The 27776-nt window shown below is 36.5% G+C and overlaps 2 protein-coding genes across 2 annotated transcripts; one reads left to right on the top strand and one right to left on the bottom strand.

Moving 5' to 3' along the window:
* Positions 1-595: 595 nt before the first annotated feature.
* LOC128263058 (uncharacterized) lies at positions 596-21962 on the bottom strand. The gene is given in 6 exon segments (XM_052997718.1): positions 596-4797; positions 5428-6274; positions 7269-7350; positions 7404-7458; positions 17872-18675; positions 21815-21962. Coding segments are annotated over 5 exon segments (2220 nt in total). The 5' UTR covers positions 18101-18675; positions 21815-21962; the 3' UTR covers positions 596-3790.
* Positions 16248-17436, top strand: LOC128263059 (uncharacterized). The gene is given in 3 exon segments (XM_052997719.1): positions 16248-16349; positions 16406-16669; positions 16672-17436. Coding segments are annotated over 3 exon segments (603 nt in total). The 5' UTR covers positions 16248-16306; the 3' UTR covers positions 16968-17436.
* Positions 21963-27776: the final 5814 nt, after the last annotated feature.

Genomic DNA, 27776 nt, shown 5'->3' with positions numbered 1-27776 from the left:
TTAAATCGTAATTCGTTTAGGTGAGCGATTTGTGCGGGTGTTGTTTATTTACTTGTTAGCTAAATATATACATACATGTTTATATATTTAGTATATATTTTTTTTATGTTGCTGCATGTGGGTGTGTGTGTCTGTGTCGGTGTAAGTGTTTGAGTGTGTGTGTTGAGAATTGGACTTAAAAAACGATTTTTTTTTTTTGTTTTGTCAGTATTTGATTTTTGTTTTCCACTTTTCTGCTTTTGCGGCCATGTCCCTTTGTTCAACAAAATTTGTGCTCTCGTTCCATAGTTGCAGTTAGGGTTTTACATATATAATGTACGTATATTATATATATATATATATTATATATATATATATATATATATATATATATAACTATAATATGACCTTTATTTTCCTTGACTCAAATCAAAGTGATTCTGAAATCGATACCCCAAAAAGTCCGCAACTTGCGCGTGTTCCGTTTCAAAGAGTTTTTACGTTTAGTATAAAAAATCATTTTATCGAAAGTATAAAAATCGTATTTAGCCATAGTGTCTCTTCTAGATCTTGTCTCTATTTTGGTTTCGTTTCGTTTTTTCTTCTTTATTAAATCTTTGTTTTGTTTTGTTTCGTTTTCTTAGCAAAAGCGGGTGTATCTTCTTCAAGCAGGTATTCGAATTTTACTTGGCAGGATTATTATTTTCCATAGTATATATATATTTTTGTTAAATAGTTTTATAAAAGCTTAGTGTTCGAGTTGTGTGTTGGTGTGTGTTGTGGTGTGGTCTGGTGTGTATTTTTGTATATGGTTTTTTTCAAGTGTTTTAGGCCGTTTTTTCGGTTCTGTTATTTAACTAGTTGCCTTGTTTGTTTGGTTTTACAGCTTATATGCTCTGTTATTGTATTATCTGATGCAATATATAGAACTCACAATAGGCGACATTGACGACTTAGCGGACTAGTTAATAAATTACTGGCTGCTCAATAGGTATCTACAATGGAATCCGTTACCAATGGGAATGATATCAAAAATGATTATTGTTAAATACATTTCGTAGTACGTTCTCTTGTTTTTTCTTTTCGGTAATTAAATTAATTAAAGCTTTTTCATGTGTGATTACTCGTGTCGGTAATATATCTCCCCCTAACATTCCTCCTTGGGTAACGCATAAATTGTCTGAATCAAAACCAGTCAAACAAATCAAGTGATTGTAAATGAAGTGCTATGTACAATTGAATATTTTCTACTTACTCGATTAGTTACACTTAGTATTCATTTCAATCTGATCATGTTGAGTTCATATCTCATCTGGGGGTTCTTTAACTAGGCTCCTACAATGCGTTCGCTATTCAGATTTATCCATGTCGTTAATACACAATTGAATTGCCCTTGAGTATTCAATATTGCTAATAACAGTTCCCACTGGATCGGATCTAAATATATATACTAAATATGTGTATATATATTATCCTGCCGCCGGAAGGAACCCTGATTGGTGCATCGGCTGGCCGAAACTACGATTATTGCATAACAACTGGCCACTGATGCTTCCGGTTATCCTTTTTAGAATTTAGCTAGCTTTCCTTGGGTTTTGCTCACTGGCATTTGCGCTACTCATTTTAATTTGATTAAATATCTATGGCTAGGTTAAGGTAATTATTCTTTTCTCTGTGGCTCTAGTTTATCCAAATCATCATCACATATCAAAAAATTTACAAAAATTTCACTTTAGCTACGTTGTCTTTTTGGTTTCGCCTTTCTTAGCGATTACTTTAATGTTTATTAATTTCGTGCGCTTCGAATAAAACATACAACAATAGGTAATCCTCTAACGCTATTAGCCCGTTTGTTAACAACTTATTTGTTATGCCATTCGTTAATGATTAACATAATCAACGTGGAGATATATATTTGAAGTAAATTAGTTCGCTTCGCTTGTGATTTACAGGCATTTGCATGTTGCTCAGCGCATTATTGACTAACAATGATTACCATTTTCGGGTTACTTTTTTCTTTCTTTTTAGTGTACGTGTGGGCATGTAAAAGGCATTTGTTTGGTTTTCATTTGTTGTGGCGATTCTCCCTTTCAGATTACACTTGCTGTTGGAAGAACTCAGCTGAAGATCCTGAAACCAGACGTGTTTCAGTTCATTGTTGAACAGCGGAAATTTGATTTGTTGTGGGCGAAATAAATTCAGTTTCAGATGGTGTTCCAATTGCGTATATATATTTATTTTCCGAAAAACCAAAGCGTGATCTCAAGGCTTATTCAAGTTAGTGATATATTGATGTATTTGTATTTTACTTGCATATGTTCTCAACAAAATTGACAAATCCGAACTGATTTAAAACTAATATTGCTCTTGGTTGGTTTAAGAGTTGGATAGTTTCGTATTTTTTGGTTTGCTTGTATAGCCAGTATCTCTTGTGCTCTAACAACAATTCCTTAAAAGCTTCAACTTTCAAAACGAAACGAGAAAACCAGTGGTTAAATGATAGGTCAACAGAATAGTGTCTTAACGCAGTAACAATTGCTTTTGTTTTTTTTTTTTTTTTTTGCTTCATTCCGTTTTTGGGGATCGGTGAACGCACGCGCACGCTGATAATTTCCTAAGTTAAATGCTGAATTCATAGACAAACCAACGGACCAGGTAAAGCAAAAGGAATCTAGAATCTAAAAAAACAAAAGTGCCGGCGTGCGCGCCTTTCATCTATTTGATCTGACCCCTATCAACATGATTCTCAATTACTTTATTTATCAACTTACTATACAAGCTCTCGCGTCGTCCCCAGCCCACGTCCTTGACTACGTTTTCAATAAATTTTAACAATATTTTCTTCTGTTGAAACATCTTCGAATACAACTTTAGGCCTAAGTTGAGGCTAGCTTAATGCTTAAATGCTTAGCAGAGAATTTAGCTAATTGCCAATAAAGGGCGTCTCAAGGTCCCGGAAAAGTGTTAAATTTAATTGGAATAAGTAGTTTGGCAGAAATCAAAGTTTTCTGCTAAACATTTAACAGCTCTCAAGTATTTATACAAATTTCCAAATCATTTACTTTGGTGTATTGCAAAAATGTGCGAGTGTCTGTGTGTTGCTGGTGTGTTCATAAAAAATGGTTGACTAACATTTCTTGTTTACGTTTTAGCATATATAAATTGTACAATAATGAAGTTTCTTCGCATGATTAGGGATTCATGATTCGTGTATCGACTGTCGATCGAAATGGAATCTCTTGTTGATATCGCAAATGAGAACAGCGACCAAAATAACAGGGATGCAAACCGCTTTAGTTTTAATTTTGTCATTTTATAAAGGCTATTGGTTCAGTTTATTTCGATCTTGGTTTTAAAATAATTAATTAATTAAAAAGATTAAAAAGATAAATTGAACAATTTACAATGCTTGGAGTTTAAATAAAGAAAATTAGTAGTGAATGAATATATATTACAGATATTAATATTAATATAAGATTATAATGGGCCAAGAATCAAAAATATTTATTATCTTTAAATTAATTCTTTGAAATAAAAGAAAAAGGTATTCGATTTTAACTATGTTTAAAAATATCCTGGTCTGAGGTCTATAGATTTTAGTTTAAATTTGTAAAATATTAGTTGGGACCACTGACTGCAATTCAAGAGGGTTTAAGTTAGTGGTTGTATTTTGCCAAATAATAAATAATAACTAAATAAACCGAACCATGTCTGTAAGTTCCGAACCCATCCCAGTTTTCCCCGGCTTGCATCCCCGAAGTAAATTAGCCAGGCACATGTTGGATCTCCGAGTGGACTGCCACGCCCAGTGTCAGACGTCCTTGGGCGGCTGGGCGGCGGGGGAGCTCTTCTGCTGCTGCCTCCTCTCCCGCCAGCGATCGATGGGGGTGTAGCAGCACCGAAAGAAGGGGGGAGCCCTCGTCGACTGGGAGGAGGAGCTGCTCGCGCTGCAGTTGCTCATCTTGGCCAGCGATTCGACGGTGAGCTCCGTCTGCACGCCACTGGTGGTCAGTCGGGTCTCCGCCTGGTACTCGAACTGGTACCGCGGCGGGGGATGACCAGTATGACCAGGATGACTTGTGACCAGGGGAGATGGCGGTGCTCCCGCCTTGCAGATGACACTGGGCGGCTGCATCTCGTGTAGCTCGAAGCTGTTCGAGCTGCTGTTGGTCGAGGGCCGGAACTCGTGGGAGCTGCTCTCGACCATGGCAGTGCGGTAGGTGGCGGCAAAGTAGTTTGTCTCCAGGTAGTGGCAGGACTCGAACAGATAGTCGTCGAACTGGTGCTGTTGGTGCGGCAGGAGCTGCGAGCTGTCCTCGCCGATGGAGGCGCCCAAGGAGGCGAACCGCGGACCCAGTCGATGGGACTGAGTGGATGGCGAGGCCAGAGGGGCCGGCGATGGCGGCGGCATCATCGTCGCCAATGAACTGGAGGCCATCGGCGGACGCTGACCTCTTTGCTTCATATCAACAATTTCTATTTCTTCTATATCACTAAAACTATTCAACTGTTTCAACAAATAATGCACATCATTTCGTTTCGTTTGATTATCCTCGTCGTGGTGGGGATGATCATCTTCTTCGTCGACGTCGTCTTCGTCGTCTTGGGGATTCCCCGGATCCAGCTGCTGTTGCTCCACCGTCGCCGTTGCTGGAGTTTTGGGTGCTTGAAGTGTTAATGGAGTGCTGTTGGCAACGGCGCCCGTTCCACGATCCAATCTGGGGTTCCCCTGGAGGCTGCTGATCTGCTTGGTCGCATCATGTTGCTGCTGTTGCAGCTGCAGATGTTGCTGCTGCTGCTGTTGCTGGTGACCCATACCTTCAAGAAACATTATTTCAAGGGATTAGAAAAACAACCAATGCTTATTTATACAGTAATCTGTATCGCAGTTAAACTTAATTTGAAACATTTTCATTTTATATTTAACAGTTTATTTGAAAATCTACTTATGACGGTACTCTTAAATAAAAAATTTATTTAAAAAAGAAGATAAGTTCTTTAAAGTTAAAGTTTAATTAATTTTAAACGCCTCTTTTGACAATATTCTCATTATAACAGAAAATTGTTGGAATACGATTGTGGCTTCATAGTTGAACATAAATTTTTACTAGACACAGATTTAGCAGATCACATGATTATGTCAAACTTTAGTACAAGAAGCGAGTAATTTACAAAACAAAACGTTGTCTGAAAGTGTTCTTGAAGCCATTTATCTTAAATGAAGTCAGCTCCAAAGCACAAAACTACAAATAATTTAATATTAAATCCTTCATCTTTTGTGTGCATTGTATTTAATATAATGATTTTATAAATGGCAATAATTTAATTTTTGTACCAGAGTACAATTTTATTTATTTATCTAGAAAAGTAATAGAAAATTATCTCAATAATTCTTAATTTGAGATGTATGAATATCACCGAGAAACAGCGAACTAACTTGCAACTTACCCATTTGTTGCTCTAGACTATACTGTTGCTGATTTTGCTGCAACTGCTGTTGCTGTTGGGTCACCAACTCCGGATAGGCCAGGTTGAAGCGCTGCTGCAAGGTGGCGCTACTTAACTTGGGCAGACTGGTGGCATAATCCGCTGGCCGCTCCAGAGTGGAGTCAATGATGCGATTGAATTTAGCTAACGCACTGCTCGCTGCTGATGAACTGGATGTGGTTGTGGTTGTGACCTTAGCATTAAGTTGTTCATTGTTAAGAGGCACTGTTGTGACGGTTTCTAGGTTCTCGTCCTCGTCCTCGTCGACATCCTCGTCCACATCATCGATATCGACGCCATCGCGCAGCGTTTCCTGCACGTTCAGGTTGAGATTGAGGTGCAGCTGCTGGCGGAGCAGCAGGCGGCCGGTCTTCGTCTCCACAAATCCGGGGATGCTGGGTGGCGCCAGTGCATCCTGCTGACCAATGCGCCCACCCAATCCCCCCCTGCCGGCGGCAATCACCGCCGCCGCCCGCTGCTGGGCCGTCGCCTTAGCCAAGTTCTTCTGCAGTATCAGCCGCCTCGACGAAATGATGGCATTATTGTCGCTCCCCCGCGATTACCGGCTGTCGCGGGTGGAGCGAGGCCGCCCCTAACTGGACGTGCTGGCGATCGGCGAGACGGGTGACAGCGGACTGCGGGCCTGTTCGCGCGGACATCCGGTCAGCGTGATCACCAGCTTCCTGGATCCGGCCTGGTCACGGTGCTCGCACAGCCAGACGCCCTGCCACGTGCCCAGCGACAGTTTGCCATCGGTTATCGGGATTGTCAGGGAGCTGCCCAGGAAGCAGGCCTTCACGTGCGCGGGCTGCAATTGGATTAAGTTGGTTAGTAGGCCTCTTTTTAAACATTTTCAGTTTTACACCCAAAACAACAAGAAAGTTTAGTTTTAATAAGTGTGTTTTTTAATACACACTACACACAAACTAAAGACAGTAAAAAAACAAGAAAAGAAGCAGACTTCGGCAAGCCGAAGTTCATATGCCCTTGCAGCTATTGCAAAAATTAAATAATCTTGAAAATATTAAAATTATGATTGACTTGCGTGTATGTTTACATTGAAGCTATGATGATTTGCAGCTCAATTGTTTGATAGTTCCTATGGCAGCTATATGATATCGTTTTCCGAGTTTAAAAAAATTAAAAGCCTAATTCTGAACTGTCAAATTATAAATTAATCAAAAAGAATTTCTAAAAAATTACAAAATAATAAAGTTAAATTTTTTAATTTTTATACCCTTGCAGAGGGTATTATAATTTCAGTCAGAAGTTTGCAACGCAGTGACGATTTTAATGAAATTTAAACCGTAATTCTGAATTCTGAATTCTGTCCGTCTGTCCGTCCGTTTCCACCAAAACTAGTCTCTCAGTTTTAAAGCTATATTCATGAAACTTTCCAACATTTTTCTTTCTATTGCAAGAAGTATATAAGTCATAACGAGCCGGATCGGACTATAGCATAAAGCTCCAATCGGAAAAAAAAATAAAAAAAAATAAAAAAAAATATTATAACTTTGTTGTTTTTTAATTTTTGTAATTGTTTTTCGACATATAGTATAGGTTAATTATTTCAGAATTACGGTTTAAATTTCATCAAAATCGGACGACTTTATCATATAGCTCCTATAGGAACAATAGGAAAAAAATGTAAAAAAAAGTATAACTTTGCTGTTTTAAAATTTTTTTTTTTAGTTCTTCGACGAACGGCTATTTCATATAGCAACCATGGCAAAGGAATTTTTTTCTGCAATAGCTTGAAGGGTATATAAACTTTGGCTTGCCGAAGTCACCCGAATACTGACCATATCGTCGGGTCCCTCGCACGAATGCCTGTAGGGCAAGCCTTCGGGAACTATTTTATTCAACATCATCTCCATGTCGTCTCTGCAAGGCAATTGTTAAGATAGAATGCATTGCCTATATAGCCAACTACTCACCTGACGTCTGGATCCCAGCTTTCGTTTAACGCTAAACTCGCCGAGGTGTGAAGAACTGAAAGCAAAACAAGCGCAGATACAAAGCCAATTAGTTGTCGGTGGGATTAATAATAATCTTTATAATGGTTAGCCCCCCGGTTATTAGACCAGCACGTCGAGGCGTTGGCTAGGGAGCTCCATTCATTTCCAATTGAGTTGTAACGCTAATTAGTCAAAATGTATTGCCGGGGGCCCACGCTCGATGTGCTCGATAAGGTATCATAAATCCTTTACAACTTATATGACAAGACATGATATGATTTGGCCAATTTAACTGGGGTGTATGTTCAATCGGCCCGAGTGTAAAAGTCAATGAATTTCGAAAAATTTATGCAGCTGTGCGGAACGGAAAATTTGGATCTTTGGCTCTTAATTAAGCGTCAAGCTCGAAACATCTTGTAAAATAGTGTTAAGTTGGATGGCATATAATTATTTGTTTTCTTTATCATTTCATTTTCAAGGCCTTAAGCTATACCTACACAAACATATTGTAGAAATTACCTCCATAAAACAACTTTCGGTTTTAAAAGTTCGTTTTATTGAGACAAATCGAAAGTTATATCTTGAAATAAAATAATATACGTATTAGGATAACTTTTACATTTAGGGTATAAGCTAAAATAAATGCTTAGATACAATTTCAGAAGTTTTATAAAATGTTTGTTAAACAATACCTGTTAAATAATCAAAAGAATATAAGTATGTAGTACCTTTCAATAATATGTTTCTGTGAGTAATTTATTTTTCAGTAAAAGGAAAATGCAACAAATAGCCAATAAATTAGATTAGAATAAATTATCATATCGAAAATTGTTTATCCTGAAAAAAATAGAATGAAATATCAATAATAACAAATCCGAATTCTTATCGAATTCATGTTTACATCAACTTTAAAAATCAATTTTGTCATTTTTGTCTTGATTTAAGGTCAGTTTTTTTATTTATTGATGTTAAGATAGTTTCATTCCGTGTAAAATCAAACACATACAGAAACAGATTTGTTTGACCAGTTCAAATGAAATTGTTTAACAAATTTATGAGATGACCCGACACAAAAACACGAGCATGTTTGGAGTTGAAAATTAAACAATAATTGCTTACATTTTCGGCGGGCTCGCAATTGGCAGACTGCCAACACTGAAAATGTCAAGCGATTCAATGAAAGTCGACTTAAAACTGGACATTTTACCCCAAACGAATTTAGTTTCAATAATACATAGATAGGAAATGTATATATTCAAATAGCCGGTCAACACACGAGAAACACTTGAATTTGCACACTAATTGCGTATTCATGAATAAATGAGAAAGCTGCTGGCAGCTGGAGAAGCCAAGCGAAAATTAGTTTATTATCAAATCCCTGAGATGTAATTTTCCGGGCCCCGAGCAGAGACTTAAAACGTGGATATAGATATAGAAACCCATGTCCAAGTTCTGATTTTGGGGTGATGCGGTGGTGGCAAACGCATAACGACCCAGACCCAATTTCTTTCTAAATAATTTCACAGGCGATTATGTCATGTTGAACATGTGTAAATGGCATCAGGAATTTAAATATTACCCATGGAGAAATCTGGGTAGTAGTGGGTTAGGCTTTCGGACAATGCAAATGAAAATAACACCAAAGTGACATTTGACGCGGGGAGAGACACACCAAATTTGCAAATTGAGTGCAGGATGGGACTTGATTGGGAACGAGAGTGGAAATGGGTCGAGGTTAGCCTGAAAACATGATCTATATCGATGGTGGCACATTTTTCACATACAGAAAAATGATCACTAATTGTGTTATGGGGGGCCAAAGGAATCTGTTCCAAACGAATTCCAACCGAAAATCAATTCAAAGAAATTTCATTGGGGACTTCTTTCAATACCTCTGGTCATTTACAAAACAACTGAACTAAAACTTATTTCTTTATATCCTAATTAGCTTTAAATATTTATATTATTTGCTTGGGATCTTTAAACTAAAATCAAAGGGTTCAAACGATATTAAGATAAAACGAACATGAAAGCCATCTACTACCTTCCTTAAAATATGTTCAAGAATTGTCATTTCTTCACTTTCGAGTTCCCAGTAAAACATATAGTACACATTTTATAAAATTTGTAACTTTTTTTTTTAGAGATAAGCCTTCTGCGAGTGCCCCTTATCACCGCCATTTTAAATATAATAATGGTCTAAACGTAATTGTGTGTCTGTGATGCGCCTTTTTTGAGTGGCATTTGGAGTTGTCCCTGTCTCTGTCACCGCCCCCAAAAACCCCCCCCTTTCCACGCTCGCATTCCGTGTAACATTTATTCGGTTTCCCCTGCTTTTAAGTCCGCCCAACTGGCGCATCCGCCCGGAATTCTCTCGACTGACATTTTTTCCATTGCACCAAACAAAAATGGAACGCGGGAGGCAGAAGGCGTTAAAAGGCTCCTCCAGAGCGTTAAGCCGGTGGCCAAGCGGAGGACGCCTCTAATATGATTTAGCCATGGGCTTTGTGGTCTCCAACAGGAAAAAGGGAAGGTGAAGGCGTTCAGTGGGTTCTATGTTTGCCTATGGCAGCCATTGCCAAAGAGCCCAGGGCACTAATAAACGTTTATGCGCTGACAAAAACATTTCTTGTTAGTTTGGAATAAAGGAAATCATTTATTTTAACGCGAATTACCCGTTTTTTATAATATAAAACATTAGTACTACTTTAGGTTTTCTTATGTTAAAAAAAATTAAAAATATATCTTAGCAAATGAAATAAACAAATTAAAAATCAAAACAAATATTGAATAAGGAGAAAATAATGGTTTACATAATTTTTAGAGTATGTACAGATTTAAAAAAAAAAACAAAAACAGAGTTATACTATTTTATACTATATACTATACTATTTTTTTGATCAATTTTCCTCATTTGTAAAACCGTTTTACTTTTAAATCGTAGTTTAGATTGGAAAAATCACCATTCAAACTAAGAGACATAGTTTTAGCTCGGAAACCAGACTATTTAATGTTAACAAAGCATTGAGTTTTTCAACTTATACTCATGTGAATAAGACTTGTCTATCCAAACTTGAACTAAAAAGTTAGTTATAAATTGAGAAAACGGATTTCATTTCCTTGGAATTTCCAAAGTACTTAATATCAATTTGTTTATGAAAGTGTCAAGCAAGAAGTAAATTTCAATTTCTTTTTAATTTTAAAATTTCTCTCAGTGTAGTACGCATAGTTAAGTAGCAGGTGGCAACGTTTTGGCCGGCTGTTTAGTTGTTTAGTTGTCTGTGTGTGTCAGTGGGAGTGGCATTGGGGAGCTTGGAGTACATGTAGCAGGCGTTTATGCACTACAAAAGTTGCTAATGTTTTTAAAGAGGCCTTTTTATTATACAAAGTCAAACATTCTGACAGCACAAACAAGCTGGGAGCACACGCCCGCACATCTGCATATATATAACCGCATCGAGGAGTACCCCAGTGTTTAACAATGGACTCGACACAACTCAACTTGACTCAGCTCAGCTGGCTGTGTTCATTCATATATTCATGCAAACACGCACTCAGACTCTGTTACGCCCGCACAGCAGCGGTCAACGTTCTAGTTGACAAGGATCATTCGTAAATCACATTTTCATGGGATATTCACAGATAATAAATAAAAGCTTTAGATCCTTTGATACATCAAATCTTTTAAAAATACAATTAAAGGGAAAATTAAAAATCAACCATTACAAATTCGCAATGGTGTGTCCAAATACAAGATTCAGCTAAAAACAATGCGAATGACTTCACTGCCCTATTTAAAAATAAGTAACATACCTAAAGTAACTTTTTTTTAAAACCAAAAGTCTTTTTCATAACCTAAACTAAACCTTTTCATTCAAACAAATTATCTCTTCTGGAGTATGTACATATATTTCATAGATATTTATAATTGTGATCCCATTTTTGTGTGCACCGCTCTTGGTCTCTAAACAGCACGTGAGTGTGCGGTAGGTGTGTGAATTACATAATGTGAGGCTGAAGAGAATGCTTATATTCATTAACCTTCTTATTACATAGCCGTTGAGTTTTTCGCTTATCCCAAGATTGCAGGCCAGAAATCAGAGAACACTGTGAGAAATCTGTGGTTTGGTAAGAACTAAGTACTGACACACATATATACAGCTCCCGCCATCTTTTTTTGTGTCAGGTGCTGGAGGGCCGGAACAAAACGGAATAAAACTAGTTCAAGCACACCCCGATACGATTGGAAAATCGGAAAAGCGGGCCACAGGCCGGACCAAAAACCTTTGGCGTGCTCGTTTTGCATAAATAATATTGATTTATTGGGTAGCGCAGCATTTTGCGGTTCATAAGCGGGCAATTTTAATGCTAAAGGAGCCGAAATGGTAGAATAAAGGAATAAGAATAAAGAACAAACGGAAGCCCAAAAGTATGACACACACATGGCACGATTTGTTTTCCTTTTCCATTTTTCCATTTTCCCCCGTTTTGTTTTTTCCTCGTTCGCAGTTTCCCTGTCGTCACGAAAGCGAAAAGAGAAATGGCCGAGTACGCCCACACAAATATATCCCTAATGTTAAGGGCTCCGAAAACTCCCGACTCCAAAGAAGAACCCCCTGAAGCCACCCCCAATTGGTTTCGCTTTCGCTGGCTGTTGATTTATTTGGTGTTGCTCCTGCACAAAAAGGACACTCTACAGAAGTCCTTTCGGCTTGGTTGAAAAATATGCTCGGGTTATAAATTGAAGTTGAGCCATTTATATGATCTTGCGATTATGCAGCAAATTGCTGTCGAAAACGGTCCTCCCACCACTAATACCCTTAATTCCTACGGCTCCATGAAGTCGGACAGGGCAGCCTTGAACAGAACCTGCGAACTCTTAAATTGGACGCTTTAATAATGTGCTTCCCTAATAAATATAGAGAAGTGATAGGTTGGATAGGATAGTGATAGGTAATGGTCCAGAAGTTCTAATGCTTTATCTTAACGAAACGAAGAATTATGGTTAGTTTAAGTGTCTCCTAAGATATTTTTTATAAGTACCGTGTAATATATTTTATAAAAAGTTCTTCATTAAAAAGCGAATATGCGGGGTGGACCACATAAATCATTATGGTTTGGTAATCGCGTTTCTATCAATTTGGACTTTCCTTCGAATGGAACCTTTAAATATAGGATTAAGAAAGAGCCCAAACAAATCATCAACTGCCCCCTGGCAATAGCTAATATATATATATATATATATATATATATGGTGATTCCGAGCTCCCTTTTGTATTGGGGTTACGGACGCCCCAATGGGGCATTGTGTGGTAAGTTGGGTTCGGTTCTATAAGCGGACGACCTTTCTGCCGCACATATGAATATTAATAAAAACAAAAAAAAACCTAGACATAAAGGGGAAATATTTGCCTGGTTCAGGTGGTAAAGCCGAAACCCGGGTGGATATAGCATTTTTAGCGTTTCCCTGCATTCCATTACTTTTTGTTGTGTTTAACAAGTTACCTTTACATTTGGCTTATATTTTTGTATATTTGTGATTTGTGTGTCCTCTTGGCCACTTTTTTCCCCCTCCTCCGCTCAGTTGCTTGTGCTTTCCCCATAGAAACAAAAGGGGGACGGCAGCGGGAAAGGGGGGCTATTGAGGTCAATAGTAAAAGACAACAACATATGGCAAGGTAGCTTTGAAATATTTTTTTCTCTCAAATTAACTTTTTTTGTGCTTCTCCTTGCGATGGAAAAGATGGAAAAGGGGGAAAGCGGTGAGTCGCCTTTCATTTACTTGCATTTATTTACTTTTTTTCTGTTTCTTATTGCATTGAAAAGGGGCGGAAGGGGGGTTAAGCTTCCCTTAGTAAAGTGTGTCTAATTAGGAAGTCCTTTTAAGAAAATCAATAAACATGTCTTGACCTCAATTAGATTCCGCTTACAGTTCACAAAACAATACACGTACAGTGAGCACCCCAGACAACAAACACGCACACAACATGGATGGCGAAAGGGGGGCTTTTGCCAGGGGCAAGAGACAGGGACACACGTGCTTTTGATTTGGCAGAAAAAATAAAGGATAAAACAAGAGCGAGCGAGAACGAAGGTTCGTAATAATAAAGACTTGCCTGCAATGTGCTGGCTGAGACGATTTGTGTGGGGCACACAATTACAAAAAATTGGTACCGTGAAAAATGACAGCACAAAAAAAAAGTAGCTTTAATGTTTTATATATTATATTTTTTTTAACAGTACCTTTACCTAATTTTTCATACCGTAAAAACACACAAATGTTTAAAAGGATTTTTGTAACGAAAATTTTAACGCCAAACGTTAAAAATACTTTAATTACTATAAATCTTTCTACACAGAAAAAAGTAGCAAAAGTTGTAGGATGAAAAAACAGGGTTAAATATTTTAAAAAGTTTGATGCAAACATTTCTGTTCCTAATTGTAACTAAAATGTTTTGTCTTTTTGCACTTAAAACGTCGAATTTGAGAGCTCTGTTTTCTCTCTGTAGATGCCCATGCCAAACCTAATTATAGAATACAATTTATAATGTTCATCTACTATTTAAAACCATACAAAATATATTATACTAAAAACATGTGTATTAGAATTTCATAAAAATAACAAGACAAATCACCTTAAACTTTTAAAGTTTAAAAAGTTTTTTTTCTGTGCACTCTGTGCTGGCAGGGAAGTAGAAAATACCAGGGGGGTGCTCAAGAAAAGGGGGTGCTGAAAAAGTTCGCCTCGAGCATTCACACGCCATAGCCACAGACCATGACATGCAGACATGAGCGACGACTGCGACTAAGACGACGATTGCTTTTCACTTTAGTCAGGCCAACTTCCCCCAGCTAAACCCCTCTTCCACCCCTCCACCTTTTTTTCCCCTCCCAACTGGCGCTTTATGATACGATTTTATTTATTTTCCCGGGCCAGAGCAGGACGGAGAGAGTGGGAGGAGGACGGAAAGCCGCAGGATGGAGAAACGCGTCCTGGCATTGTAATGCGAACTGTCAACAAAAAGCTGCCTCCAAGGCAGCCAGCTACGGAGGTTGTTTCTCTGTTTGCACTGCCTCCTAATCGTCTTACTCTCCTACTAGCCTACACTGAGACAAAATAAAGGTTAGCTACAATTAAACAGTTCCAGCTGTAATTAATATACCAAATAGTATTTATACCGTTTACAATTAGGGAACTTTTCAATGTTGAAAGTTTGGTAGATTTGATTAACACCATTTTTTGTTTACTTTACAATTTTTTAAGGGATTCTATCCAAAGGTTATATTAATAATTAAAAAAAAATTTAATTAAAGACATTTAAAAATGAGAAATAATAGATGGGCATTTACCATTAGCTAAAAATTTTTTCCAGTGTATATTCTGTTAGAAGACTTTGAACGCGAGGATTCCACTAGAGAATTAGTGTGCGTAGAGCAGCAGTGGCAGCGCACAAAAAGAAATACTTTGAGGAACTGCAATCCGGAGATTATTTCGAATGCATTCCATGGAGTGGAATATAAAACTTGAACAGGGACTCAAATCGCATGGCGTCTGAAAAGTGTGTGGACATCCTGTCAAGCGGCATATTGCACTTTAGCATCTTAGCAGTTATTATTAACACACATAAAATATGACTAATACTTTGACTTCTCCAATTGCCTTTATGCAATTAAACTAAAATACAATTTTCAAAAATTAAGTTAGTCCATATTTTAGGGTGAGTATGGCAATTACTAAAATAAAATTATACAATTAAATGAGAAATAACTGTCCTTTCAGCGACACTTTAAGTCTTCAGGTACATATGGCAATCTCTTTAAAGGGTCACATTTTAAGCCGGAGTTTCCTAACAAGCCCAAGCCCTCCATTCCGCTTTAATTTTAGAGAACCCCACCTAAATGTGGGTCATCGTCACAGCCACACGTTCTGGTCACACAAAAGTCAGACTATTTTCGGATGTCAATCGCAATTTTTGGGGTTCCAGCAAAAGGCACAAAGGAGTGACCAGGCCAAGTCAGTCAGTTTATCTGTGAAGTTTAACCCAGTTACTGGGGGCTAATACAAATGAGCCGAGGCAGCAGCCCCTTCAAATCCTGCAAGTCCTGCAAGTTTTGGCTGCTCCTCTGCTGAATCCAACGACAATTTGTGCTGATTTGGTATGCAAGTTCTACATTTCGCTGTTTGTCCAACTGAACTTTCAACTAAATGCAAACGCCTTGGCCATATCGAGATTCCCCCGGAGAAATGCAATCCCCACAAAGAAAATGTAATGCCAAGAAACTTTCCCAATGTCAGAGTTTGAATACCCTAAAGGTTGGCTTTTCCGGATCGAGTATGTAGTATGTGGATTATTTCGTGAAAAAGGCTTTTCGAAGTGTATAAATTGGCAGCGAATAGAATAAGATGGATGCCATGAAAATGAGGAGGTGGCAGACAAAATAGAAGAGACTTTCCAGCTGCTCCCCACGATTAACTGACATTTGAGCCCTGAATTTCGGATAATCACTTGGGAAGGCGACGAGAGAGGGGCCGTAGATGAACTAAATGACTGTACCACAGCCCCAACCGCGAAATAAAAGTAAATAATTTATGAAACACAATATATCGTGAAGCTTTTAAACCACAAAGTAGTGAATGGAAGCCAGGATGTTGAAAAATTAAACAACCGATTGAATGTTGGAATCACACATTATTTCAAATTAGTTACAAATTATTCGCTTTAAATATTTTTATGTTGCTTTAAAACTGGCTGTATTTATTTTTAAGCTTGCCGAATTGTTTTGTTACACTCTGTAAGGCCATACTTTAAACTCAACATTTTAAGTTTATAAATATCATTCACTTAAAACGTAAGTTGCATTTGGCCTTTCTATTTAGCGAGATGAAGATCATAGCAATAATCCTATTGGCAAATCTTGCCCAGTGTGAGTACATTTAAGCCCTAGATTTACAAGCCAATAAAACGAAATAACCATTCCAGCAATATGTATTCAATTAACTGAGGAAAATAATGCCCTAGTTACACGGCAGCTACAAAACATTGTCAATAAATATAGAGAAATAGCCACTGGAAACAGGGAACTGTCTCAGTGGATAGAAAAACTTTACTATATTATTCCCAGGAATGCAGCGGAACTTCAAACAAAAACGGAGGAACTGTTTCGCTTTAAGCAATACGATGAGAAGCGTCAACAATTGGAGGACAAAATTACGGAGCGCTTAAACAAGATCAAAACCCTAATTCGCTTAAAAGAAGAGGTAAAAAATGTGTTAAATTTTACCAAAAGCAGAAAAACGCACTTGAAAACGCGTATAAGCTTTCCAATTTAAGGAAGGAAGTCATTGTTAATGAAAACAGTTTAGAATGCCTAAAAAAATCAAGAGGAGACTACGATGATTATGATGATTATGATGGTTATGATGGTTATGATGACTATTGGGACAACTACGACTATAATTATTATTGGGTTAAAAAGCCGCCAAAAATAACAAAAAACTATGTAAAATATGAAACAGATTGGGATGTGGTTGGATTTAGGTAATATGTACATTGTAATTCAAATCATTCCAGAAAATAACATTCAATGTTAAGTTAGTTCTGAAACTATGAAATCGAAACGCTTCTTTTATTTTCATATATATTCCCTTAGGACAGATAGGGTTATTAAATTAAGATCAAATATATTTTTGTATATATAGCTGATATTTTTGTATATATAGCTGAATCACGAAAGTAAAAACTATTGGAACCCAAGTCATATAAAAGCATTTCCAATTGTTTTGTTATACTTGTCGGCTTAGTTATATTAAACGTCAGTTTCAGTTAGCGTTTCAAATTAACTATATGAATATTATAGCCATCGGCACATCTTGGCTTTTCAAGTAAATCAAAATCTATATAAATATATATCTCTAATATTTTTAGGTAGAATTGCCCAGCTCAAGGCAAATGCAACAAAATAAAATAAAAATGTTGTGAAAGAGTATAAACATTTAGCCACTGGAAATTATAAGTTTTGGCTGCCCGTTAATAACTTTTAAAAGTAATTTTTTTCAATTTTAGTAATACTATTTTATTTTTATATAAATAAAGCATATAGATATCTGAGAAAAAAATATAGGAAAACCAGCGTAGTTTCGTTGTTATTCAACACTACATCAAGCTCAAGATATATATATTTTGTATTTAACCTTTTGGTAGTTTTCTCTGTGAAAATACAATTTTTAAAAACATAGATTGCTATTAAATATTTAGAATGAAGTTGGCAATTTTTGGCGGTTATAAATAATGATGTTGAATTCTTAAACGGATGAGTTTTGATTTTAAAAACGTTACTTTCTGTGTGGATTTTTCGTAGTATATTGTATTGTTTTATATTGTAGAAAACCACATTTGGTTTGTAACTTATATTTTATTTAGTAAAGGGCAAAGCAAATACTACTCACTTTGCATGTGACATAGTCCCACGGAGAAGTGCGCCAGCTCCGGCATCTGTCGGAGGATCTCCTCGGTGACCAAATGGACGCCGCGGTGCTGCGGCCTCAGGTTGATCTTGCGTTGAAACCAGGCGGAGCCGATCTGCAGCCCGACGATCGCGTTGCCATCAGCGCCGGCTCCGGCGACGGCACCTCCACCTCCGCGCCCGCCGCCACCCCGGTGATTGGCCGAGGCCATGGTGCTGTTGGAGCTGCTGCTCCGGATATTGCTGTTCCGGCTGACGCTCTGCTTGACCCCGCCTCCACCGCCACCGCCTCCTCCTCCGCCGGCGCTGCCAGCTCCACCGCTGCCACTGGTCGCTTTCGTTGTGCCGGCGTGTGGATTACTGCTGCTACTGCGACGTCGCTGGCCGCTGCGTGCGCCGCTCCTCTGGTGGCCTGGTGGAGCAGTTCCTGATCCTGATGCTGGTCCCGCTCCCGATCCCGATCCTGCAGCGGCAGCAGCAGCAGCGGCGGCGGCGGCGGCAGTCGACGTCGATGGTTTTGTGGACGACGTTGTGGCTTCTCCGGTATCCGTTATCTGTTATCCACGGACGCACTAGCACACCTGGCACACTTTGCACACTTAACACACTTGGCACACCACCACTGGCAGGACTCAAGGACTCGAGGACGACTAGCACTCGACTCCCACAAGTTTTTGACTTTGCACTGGTTTTACTACTGAATTGGCTTTCACTTTTTCGGCCTTTCAAACCTTTTAGCCCGTTTAATTTTTTCTATGTTATTGCCACTTGTTTGCGTTATCAGCAACTGAAAAATAGAAAGAGATGGAAAAAAAGTTTGTTAGTAATCGATAACCTACTTGTGCATTTAAATACCTTAGTTTTTGGATACCAATATTAAAACGCACATGTATTTTGTACTTGTTTACCTCGCTAAGCCAAATGACCAAAGAAATTTATAAGGTTGTTTGTTGTGTCAAATTAAAATACTGATAGTTATATATAAAGAAAAAACAAAGACCGATCTCTTTCCCGAGTAACCTTTTATGGTTTTAAAGACTCGGACTATTCGCATAAGTCAAATATTAGTGTTTAGGCGGTCTTGTTTCTGTTTGGCTGTATGTGGATGCATCTCATTTAGTTGACGCTACTGGGAGTACTGAGAATCGAGGGTACGAGTATTGCGAGAGCCCACAAGCAACAAGTTTTTAATTGCCAAGCGCAAACAGCAAACAAGATTGCTATGGCTATCAATATGCCAGAGGTGACCCCACAAAACATGTGCGGAGTAGAGTGCAGGCTGCTCCAAATGTTTTGGTATGGGGTTTATTTTCACTACCCTAAATGGTTTGTTTTAGTGTGCACTTTGAAATATAAACAAACTAATAAAATTATAAAATTGTATTCAAAGTAAACAAGAAATACTACATATTATGCAATGTTACCCACTGCGTATGGGAGATATTACATACATTGCGTATGAGTGTACAAAAAAATACAAAAGTTTTTAAATACCGTGGTTCCTAAAAATTATTTAATTATGCTGGGAAAAATAATTTAAAAGCATTTATTGATACATTTTAGTGCTACAACTGCTCTAAAGCTATTAAAAACAAAACATTATTTAGCTTGTAGTATTTTGTACTACTTTTTTAAGCAGGAAGCTATTAGAAAATGCGCAATTGAGCCTTATGTAAAGTAAAATAGAATATTGAAACTAATTTACAGGAAAAATGACAAAGTATTTCATTTCAACATGTTTTGGTTTTTTTTATTGTAAAAAGACGGCAAACTTAAAATCTAGATTAAAATTACTTTTGGGTTTAAAATACGTAAATAAACACTATTAAATAAAGATATAAATATTCAATTTAATGTGTGATAGTGATAGTTTTTTTCTATTTCTGTTTTTCTTTCAGTTTCAATAATTAAATTAATGACAAAACTACATTTGTACTTTTTAAGTTTAAAAAACGGAATTTATTTTATCTGACATATATTTTTAGCAGCTTCAAAAACTCTGCAGCAGGAGTAACACGGCAGCGAACAGTCGAAAAGTGGAGTAAAATGTGAGGCGGCATAATGAGCACGTGTCGGCCGAAGTGGGACAAAAGGGGGCGGTGCAAGGGGGGCGGGGCAAAAGGGGCGACAAGGACATGGGATTGTTGGCCCGGGAAAGCGTTCGTGCGAATTGGAAACAGCAGCTAGGAAAAGACACGAGACGACGCTGGATAGACACCCATTGCAGACACATGGCATCAAGGAAAACGATGTTTAAGAATACTTCTTTCTTCACACATACACTCACATTTCGCAAGTTGAGTGCACTTACACACACACACACACACATAACGAAGCAATCGAAATGCATTTGAATCGGGAAAAAGGAGGAAAATGGGTAAGGAAAACGGAACGGGAACATGAAGATTGGAAGCCACAGCTGCTGCAAAGCAAAAACCACTACGAGTGTGAGTGATTTCGGGTGTCGGTATTTGGGTAAGCAGTAAAACACCAAAAAAAAAAAAACAAAAAAGCAACAAAAAAAGGCCCAGGCACACGGATCCAAAAAAAGAAGAGGTATCCCTCACCACACAAAACGATTTACACGACACTAAAGGCGGTTGGGAAAAAGGGGAAAAGCTGCCAAATAGAGATGAGCTGCTGGGCAAGGCTGAGGGGTTACAATATCTGGATTAGGCAGTCTTTCTTCTCAATTTATTCCGGCGTAAAGCTCAGGAAAAGCATTACCTTCACGTACAATATTGATTGTTCTTGGGGAAACCTAGAAGTAACATATGTATTTCTGAAGGTGGATCTAATTCCAAGTTTTATTTATTTTATACAACCCTCTTGGCATTTTTTATATACTGAACTTTTATATATAAGTCAAATATCCATTTAAAGCTTAAAAAGCTAACTGTACTAAAATTTATTTTTCCATTCAGCTGAACACAAGGATTATCTGCTCAATATATTTAATGTATTTTTTCTTAAGGTAACTTAATTTAGTTTTGTTTCGTACACCAAAAAAATCATTCGTGGATAACTTATCGTTTTTTACATATATAAACAAAACAGAAAAGCTATATATGTATATTTTCACAAAAAATTGAGCACGGAATAAAAATAGAGAAAAGTGTAAGAGGTAACCTTAAATTAGTAAGAGACATAATGCAAATCATTATTGTTTTTCAAGCCACAAGAACACTCTTAGTTAAAAACATGTTAATTTATGTGCAGTCGAACTGCTATCATAAATATATGAAACTAGCCCTAAAAACTAGCCCCAAAAATAGTAACGAAAAAATGGTTGTTTAATAATAGTGTTTAGTTACATCCCTTATGTTTGTACAGGAAAATATTCAAAATAAAGGTCTTTTGAAAAGCGTGCGCTCATCTCTGGAAGACTGAAATAAACTGAGAAACCGAAGGTGTGTCATCAGGGGCGGGGGCAAAGCAACAGCTACAACAACCACATCAACTACAGCAACTACAGTGGGAAGCGCGTTGAGGCCGCGGCCAGGTTAAGGTACTTTATTCCTTTTACGGGGCCACTGTTCAAATTTGCATATGCTTTAAATATTTAATGTAATTCAAAAAGAGGAGACAACAGCGCCAACAAGAATCTGGCAATTGGACAAAGCCCGGCTCGGGCATAATCCAATTGGACTGGCAAACACACAGTTCGCTCCCTCCAGTTGGATTCACAAAACAAAAAAAACCGATACAAACAAAAAAAAACACATGAAATGTTCGCGCATTTGGCAAAAATCAATTTTCCATGTGATTGCCAAATCAATTTTTTTTGGAGAAAAGTTAAACATGGAAACAAATTATATATTTGGATCAACACCTTAACGCATTTTTTGCGTTTTTTGTTCTCCTAATTATTGACATAACAAATGTGGTGGAGCTTCCACCACGCTATTTAACACAAATACACGCACACCATGAAAGTTCTGATGACAGCACACACGCGAAATTCTCTAAAAAAAAAAGACAGAGCCACCAAAAATTTGGGAGAACTTGAAATTGGCTTCGTTTTGAACCGGGGAAAATCGGGAATCGAATCACGTAAGCATAAAGCCCAAATTGCATTAATTACATTTAATTTGCCGAGTCTGCTGTTTTGTTAAACGACCGCCTTCAGAACGCATCGAGTGACTTGTGGGGAGAGTAACCTTTATAGAGCCACCGACTCTTGGCGTCGAACACACAGCGCTGTCACGTTGGTTCGACGTCAAGTTGGCACTGAACATATGATTGGATCCCGAGGTGAAATGTGCGAGAAAACGGCAATAGGTTCAGTCAACCGATAAGCCACGCTTGCGACAGAAGAGCACAGATGTAGGGGCTCCTAAAAAAGAAATTCACCCTCGCGCGCTTTTTGAAATTATTTGGTATTTAATTTTTACCCTCCAAGAAGTTTGGGTATTTTTAACAAATCTATTAATTTATTTGTCACTATTATTATTAAATAGATTTTTCTTAGATTATTACTGTTTTAAATTACTGTTTCATAATACTGTAACTGAAATCTAAACAAAAAGTAAAGAACACACATTTTTATAAAAGTTTCACTATAACAAATAGTATATTGTAATAACTTTAGGGCGATTTTTTTATTATAAATCTTTTGGTCATCAAAATTTAAATTTAATTTAATTTATGTTTAAAAATATATTTATAAAATTTTAAATTCGAAAAGTTTTTAGTATCAATTATCAAAAAGCATTTATAATGTTTAGAAAACGTATTGCAATAGTTTAATTTGCTTAAGATATTTGTACGGTTTAGATTTTTCCCTTAATTTCTTGTGGTAGATGTGACGTCACATCGCGACCGTTAGTTCGACGTCAACCAATACTCATACACTTAGACATGACATGTGCACCAACACAAGTGGAATGTGCATTTACGTTTTTCATTCAAACTTCATTACAACCGCCTCTTTTGGTTTCATTGCTCTCCAAAAGTCCGAATTTGGGAGAAAATTTCCCAAGTCGGGGAGCGCACTTAAAATTTTTAACCCGTTTTATAAAACTGAACAATTTATTTTATTTTTACAAGATATATAAAAGTTAATTAAATTTTTACATATATTTTGTAATACTTTTTACTTAAACTTGTTAATTCAGGATATCATAATAACATCTTAAAAATGTACTAAAAAAATGGAGTGAAAGAGGGAAAAAAATTACCATAAAAAATATATAGAGTATACGACTAGTTTAAGGCCAAAAATTGTGGTTTTCATGGATTAAAGATTAAATGTCTGCCAAAACATTTAGTTTAATATTAATATTAATAAGTACATATACCTTCAGCAGTTAATTTTAAAAAGAGTAACCCTAAATCATTTTAAAAATTTGTAAACAAAGACCATATGACTGACTGGGTAGACGACTGTTTCACATACCCCCCTTTTAATTCTCTATAGCTTCAACGCAAGCAAAAACAAAATTTTGGAGCATTGAAAAATTCAACACACCATCCACACCAAAAACCAAAGGAAATGGCTCAACAAGTCACCAAACTTGTGTTACAACCACAATGCGAAAACTCTGAAAACTTCGAACCGAGAGAGTTAAAAAAAATTTCCTCTCTATTTAAAGATTATCTGAAGAACTGGGAGAGAGTACTAGGGAGGAGCGCTAAACGTGGAATTGGTCGAAGGTAGTTAGTACTAGGACAATAAGTTTTAAAAAGTAATTTACAAATATACTACAGAGATGTTCATATGCAAATATCCAAAAACCCAATTAAACCAAACGTGATTTAATTGATAATATTCCTTGAAAATCAACTGCCTAAAACACAAGTTTTAAACCAACGATTTAGCTAGTTTTAATAGTGAAAATTGTGGACAAACTGATTTTTGACATTTAGTTAAATATAAATAAACTTGATATTAAGACATTTTAAGAAACGTTTACCAGCTAAAAAAAAGTTTTTATTTTGCTTTTAAAATTTTAATTTAATTTATATTTTACTTAATGATAAATAGAAAATTAAACAAATAACTTCAAGAAAATAAATTTATGCCTATCATATCAATTTATATATATCAGTAACTTAAATTAAAATCTTGACAAAACTATGAGCCATTTTCCATTTTTTTTAAATAAAGTAACAGGCTTTGTTGTTCAAATATGCAAATACAGGACGCTAAAGCTTCAAAACATTTGCATAAATAAATAAAAAATCATTTAAATATGTCTAGATATATGTATATACACAACCACATTACTTTGGCACATAATGTATAAATTTGTACACTGATAAAAAACTGGATTAGAAAAATTTTAATTTAAATTAAATATTAAATCATAATTATCTTGATTTTATATTTTAATATTTTCATTAATATGGAAAATATAATATTTTAAATAGATCTTATTTGATTTAAAAGTATTTTTGTTATGTTAAATATGGTTAAAATTAAAATTACATTTTCACATATTAAAATCAATTCCGAAAAAAGTCAAATGAAAATGTTTAAGCATTTCAAATGTTTTTTTGTTTAAAATAATTAAAGCCGCAAAGGATGAAAATCAAAGCGAAAAATATTAAAATTGAGAAGAAAATATTTGGATTTTCTTCGTTTTTTTTACTATTGCTTATAGCTATTATCAGGTGTAAATGTACATTGAAGAGAAATTTTGACAAATACAATTGTATGATTTTTCAACAATAGTTTGTATTTATGTTTTCTAACAAAAAAAAAACATTAAAATTGTAAATTTTCCGGACACTTTACTTATTTTATAAAAGCTTTTTTCATATTTTAAAAGAAAATTTTATCTTTATAGAGTTTTTAGTCTATCAAAAGCATGCGATAAAAGTAAGCTAGGGAGAAATGATCTTATTAAAACAACTATGGTAAACCGTAGATGGCGAAAAACCCCTACAAGAAAACTTCTTAAGAAAGTCCATAAAAATTTGGTTGGGAAAATTTCTATTGTTAAAAGAAACCTTTACTTCTTTATTTTTTTAATTTAAAGTCTACAAGTCGACACATTTACTATCGAAAACTTGACTTTACGTTAGTTGTAGAATTTATTCAAAGTTAAATAAAAAATATTTAAAAAAGAAAAACTAAGTTTGTTTAAAAATTATATTATTTTGTATATAGTAATATTCGTAATTTGACTCACTAATAAAGGCCATATCAAAAATGTCGCTAGCCTGTACGAATTTTATTTATATATTGTAAATCAAAATAAAATAATGTATATAAAATAATGTAATGTATATAAATGGCACTTTTTAAAGTAAAAAAAGAAAAACTGCTTTTATTGCAAATCTAGACGCGTGTCAATCGAATTATCGATTATTTGGCGGCGATAGGCGTGCAGCGTTTGGCGGTCAAAACAAAAGCGCTCGAGTGTACATTCTATTTACACTGGTTTTGGGGCTTGATTGGATTCGGTTTTATGTTTGGCGTGTGTGGCTTGAACAAACGAAAAGCGGTGCTTACTTTGCTGATTTGGTGATTATTATTGATTTGTGGATAATATGCGTCTAATTGCAGTTTTGCAGTGGCGCTTGCAGGTGTGCTGAAGAGATCTGGGGGGTTCACAATTCACAATTCGCGTTTCGCGATTCACAGCGTGGGTGGGCGCGTTGTATGCTGGTAAAAGTGCTGATGCTGCTGCTGTTGCTGCTGCTTCTGCCAGGGAATATTGCCAAATCCGGAATCGCCGGAATCGCCGGAGTCGGAAGCGGTGACGACGGAGACGGAATCGGAATTGCAATCGGAGTAGCCGGAGTCGAGATCTCTTGGCATTTTGGGGCCTACGTATTTGCCTTACTTTTGCGGTAACAAAATGGCAACAAAGACAAGAACCTACGAATCGGCTCTAAATATAACGTCTATCGCTACACTCGTTACTCGCTTTTTTCTTCTTTTTTATATGTGGCCAATTCACAGAATGTACATTTTTTACACCTTTCACACACACCCACGCACTTTACGGTCACGCTCGCACATTTTGGCCCGATTTTCGCACACAGCGTTTTGTTTTTGTTACCGTAAATGATTTTTTTTTTCCTTTTTTTTTATGTTTGCTTATTTTTCCCGAAAATATATATAGTACATACACATATATTTATATGTTTTACTCGGCCCTCCTTGATTTTTGCTCAACAGATTTGTGATTTGGGAATTTTTTCAGCTGCAAACGGGTGACTCCCATTCGGAGCCACATGGCCACATTTTTTGCATGGGGCATTTTTTACAGCTACACACACTCCTTCCTTGAAAAGGGGCGTGTCGGGGCTTTCGGGGGCTACGGGCCCAATTCTTATGGCCTTTTCGCCTTGTCTCTGCCTCGTTTTTCAATAAAACTTCATGGCCCTATTACATATGTACTCCGCACACACTCTCACACACACGCACACACTCACAAACAGGCCCGTGCCCGATTCAATTCGATTTCGATTTGATTTCGATTCGATCCGAGGATAATACTGTTGCGAGGATAGTACTATATACGCTGCCATCCGTTTCAGTATCTCCTCTATTCGATTTTCCCCCAGTTTTCCTCTGCTTGGGTTGGTTGGTTGGCTGCCTTCTGTTTTTTTTTCCAGCAACTACTACATTCTAGATTTTCTCTGCATGCCTTATTCTGCGACGAGCGCCACCGATGTGCCACCGAACGAGAGCCTGAACTGAAACTGATTCGGGGATAGCACATATTTTGTTGAATGAGTAGGTGAATGAGTGCTGCCCCACTCGTTTGGGTAACGGGAATGGGTCCTGCGCATGCCCCGGAAAAAGTAGCGAGTGTTTCTCGGAGCTCCATTGTGAATGTTTTCGGGTACTGCCACCTGGGACGTAGTCCTGCCATGTGGCGCCCCCAATTTCGATAGCCATGAAACGGTTTTTTAAAATTTCCCTTGATTTCTTCATATTTTAAACAGAAATACATTTTAAAACTGGGCACCATCATTCTTTAGCCCTGACAGTTCTATTTTGACAAATCACTTTTTCAAAATTTCAAATACCTACTTTGTAAAAAACAGACGCCTTCATTTTTTCAAAATTAGTTAGGTAAAATTAAAACCAAAAAAATATTTATTTTTTTTAAAAGTCCTTGAAGGAAAATGAATAACTTTTTTCAAACAATGCAGATTGATTTATTTTAATGTACATCTTTGTTTCATTATAATAAAAATTTCAATAACAAAAGTTATTTCGTGACGTTTTTTTTTAGAAAATAACAGTTATACAACACTATTTTTAAAAAAAATATATTGAAAAATTAAACTTACATTTATTATTAATTTTATTTTAAATTTCGAAAATATGACTGATATAGAAATCTTTTATTACTAAAATGTTTAACCTGATACACTTTTAGTTCTTTACGTTACATTAGTGACAAGAATGAACAACAAAAATATATTTACATTTAAAACAAGGCTTTCTGATAAGGTTGTTAGTGACCTGCATTCATAAATTTTTATTTAATCCAAATACGCTATGATATTAAAAAGGGACTTAGATTGCTTCGATGAAATTAAAGTTGAGACCAAATTCGCACTCTGAAATATAAGAAATGTATAAAATATTTTAACCATTCGAAAACTGAAACTCTTATACTACTCTATAGCGTCCTGAATTTACGGGGATACCTATGTTTTTCATATATGCATCCTTAAATTGCAAATTTGAAAACGGTCTGAAATTAAATGCAGTATAAGACACATTTTTCATTGCCACGCAATTTTCTTGAATATCCTTGCGGTTCATAATTTTTTTTACAACAATATCTAAACCAGTACAGTTTTTCATTGAATACCGGAGAGCAAAAATCGGGCGTCACGAAGCTAAAAATGGTCGTTTCCCAGGTGCCTTTGTTGAAATACATTACATCATATGTGATTCCCATCTATGAGAGACTG

Source organism: Drosophila gunungcola, unplaced genomic scaffold (genome assembly GCF_025200985.1).
Source record: "Drosophila gunungcola strain Sukarami unplaced genomic scaffold, Dgunungcola_SK_2 000001F, whole genome shotgun sequence".
In the NCBI taxonomy this organism is placed as follows: domain Eukaryota; kingdom Metazoa; phylum Arthropoda; class Insecta; order Diptera; family Drosophilidae; genus Drosophila; species Drosophila gunungcola.
Note: the sequence above shows the minus strand (reverse complement) of the source record. Positions and strands in the feature narration are given on the sequence as shown.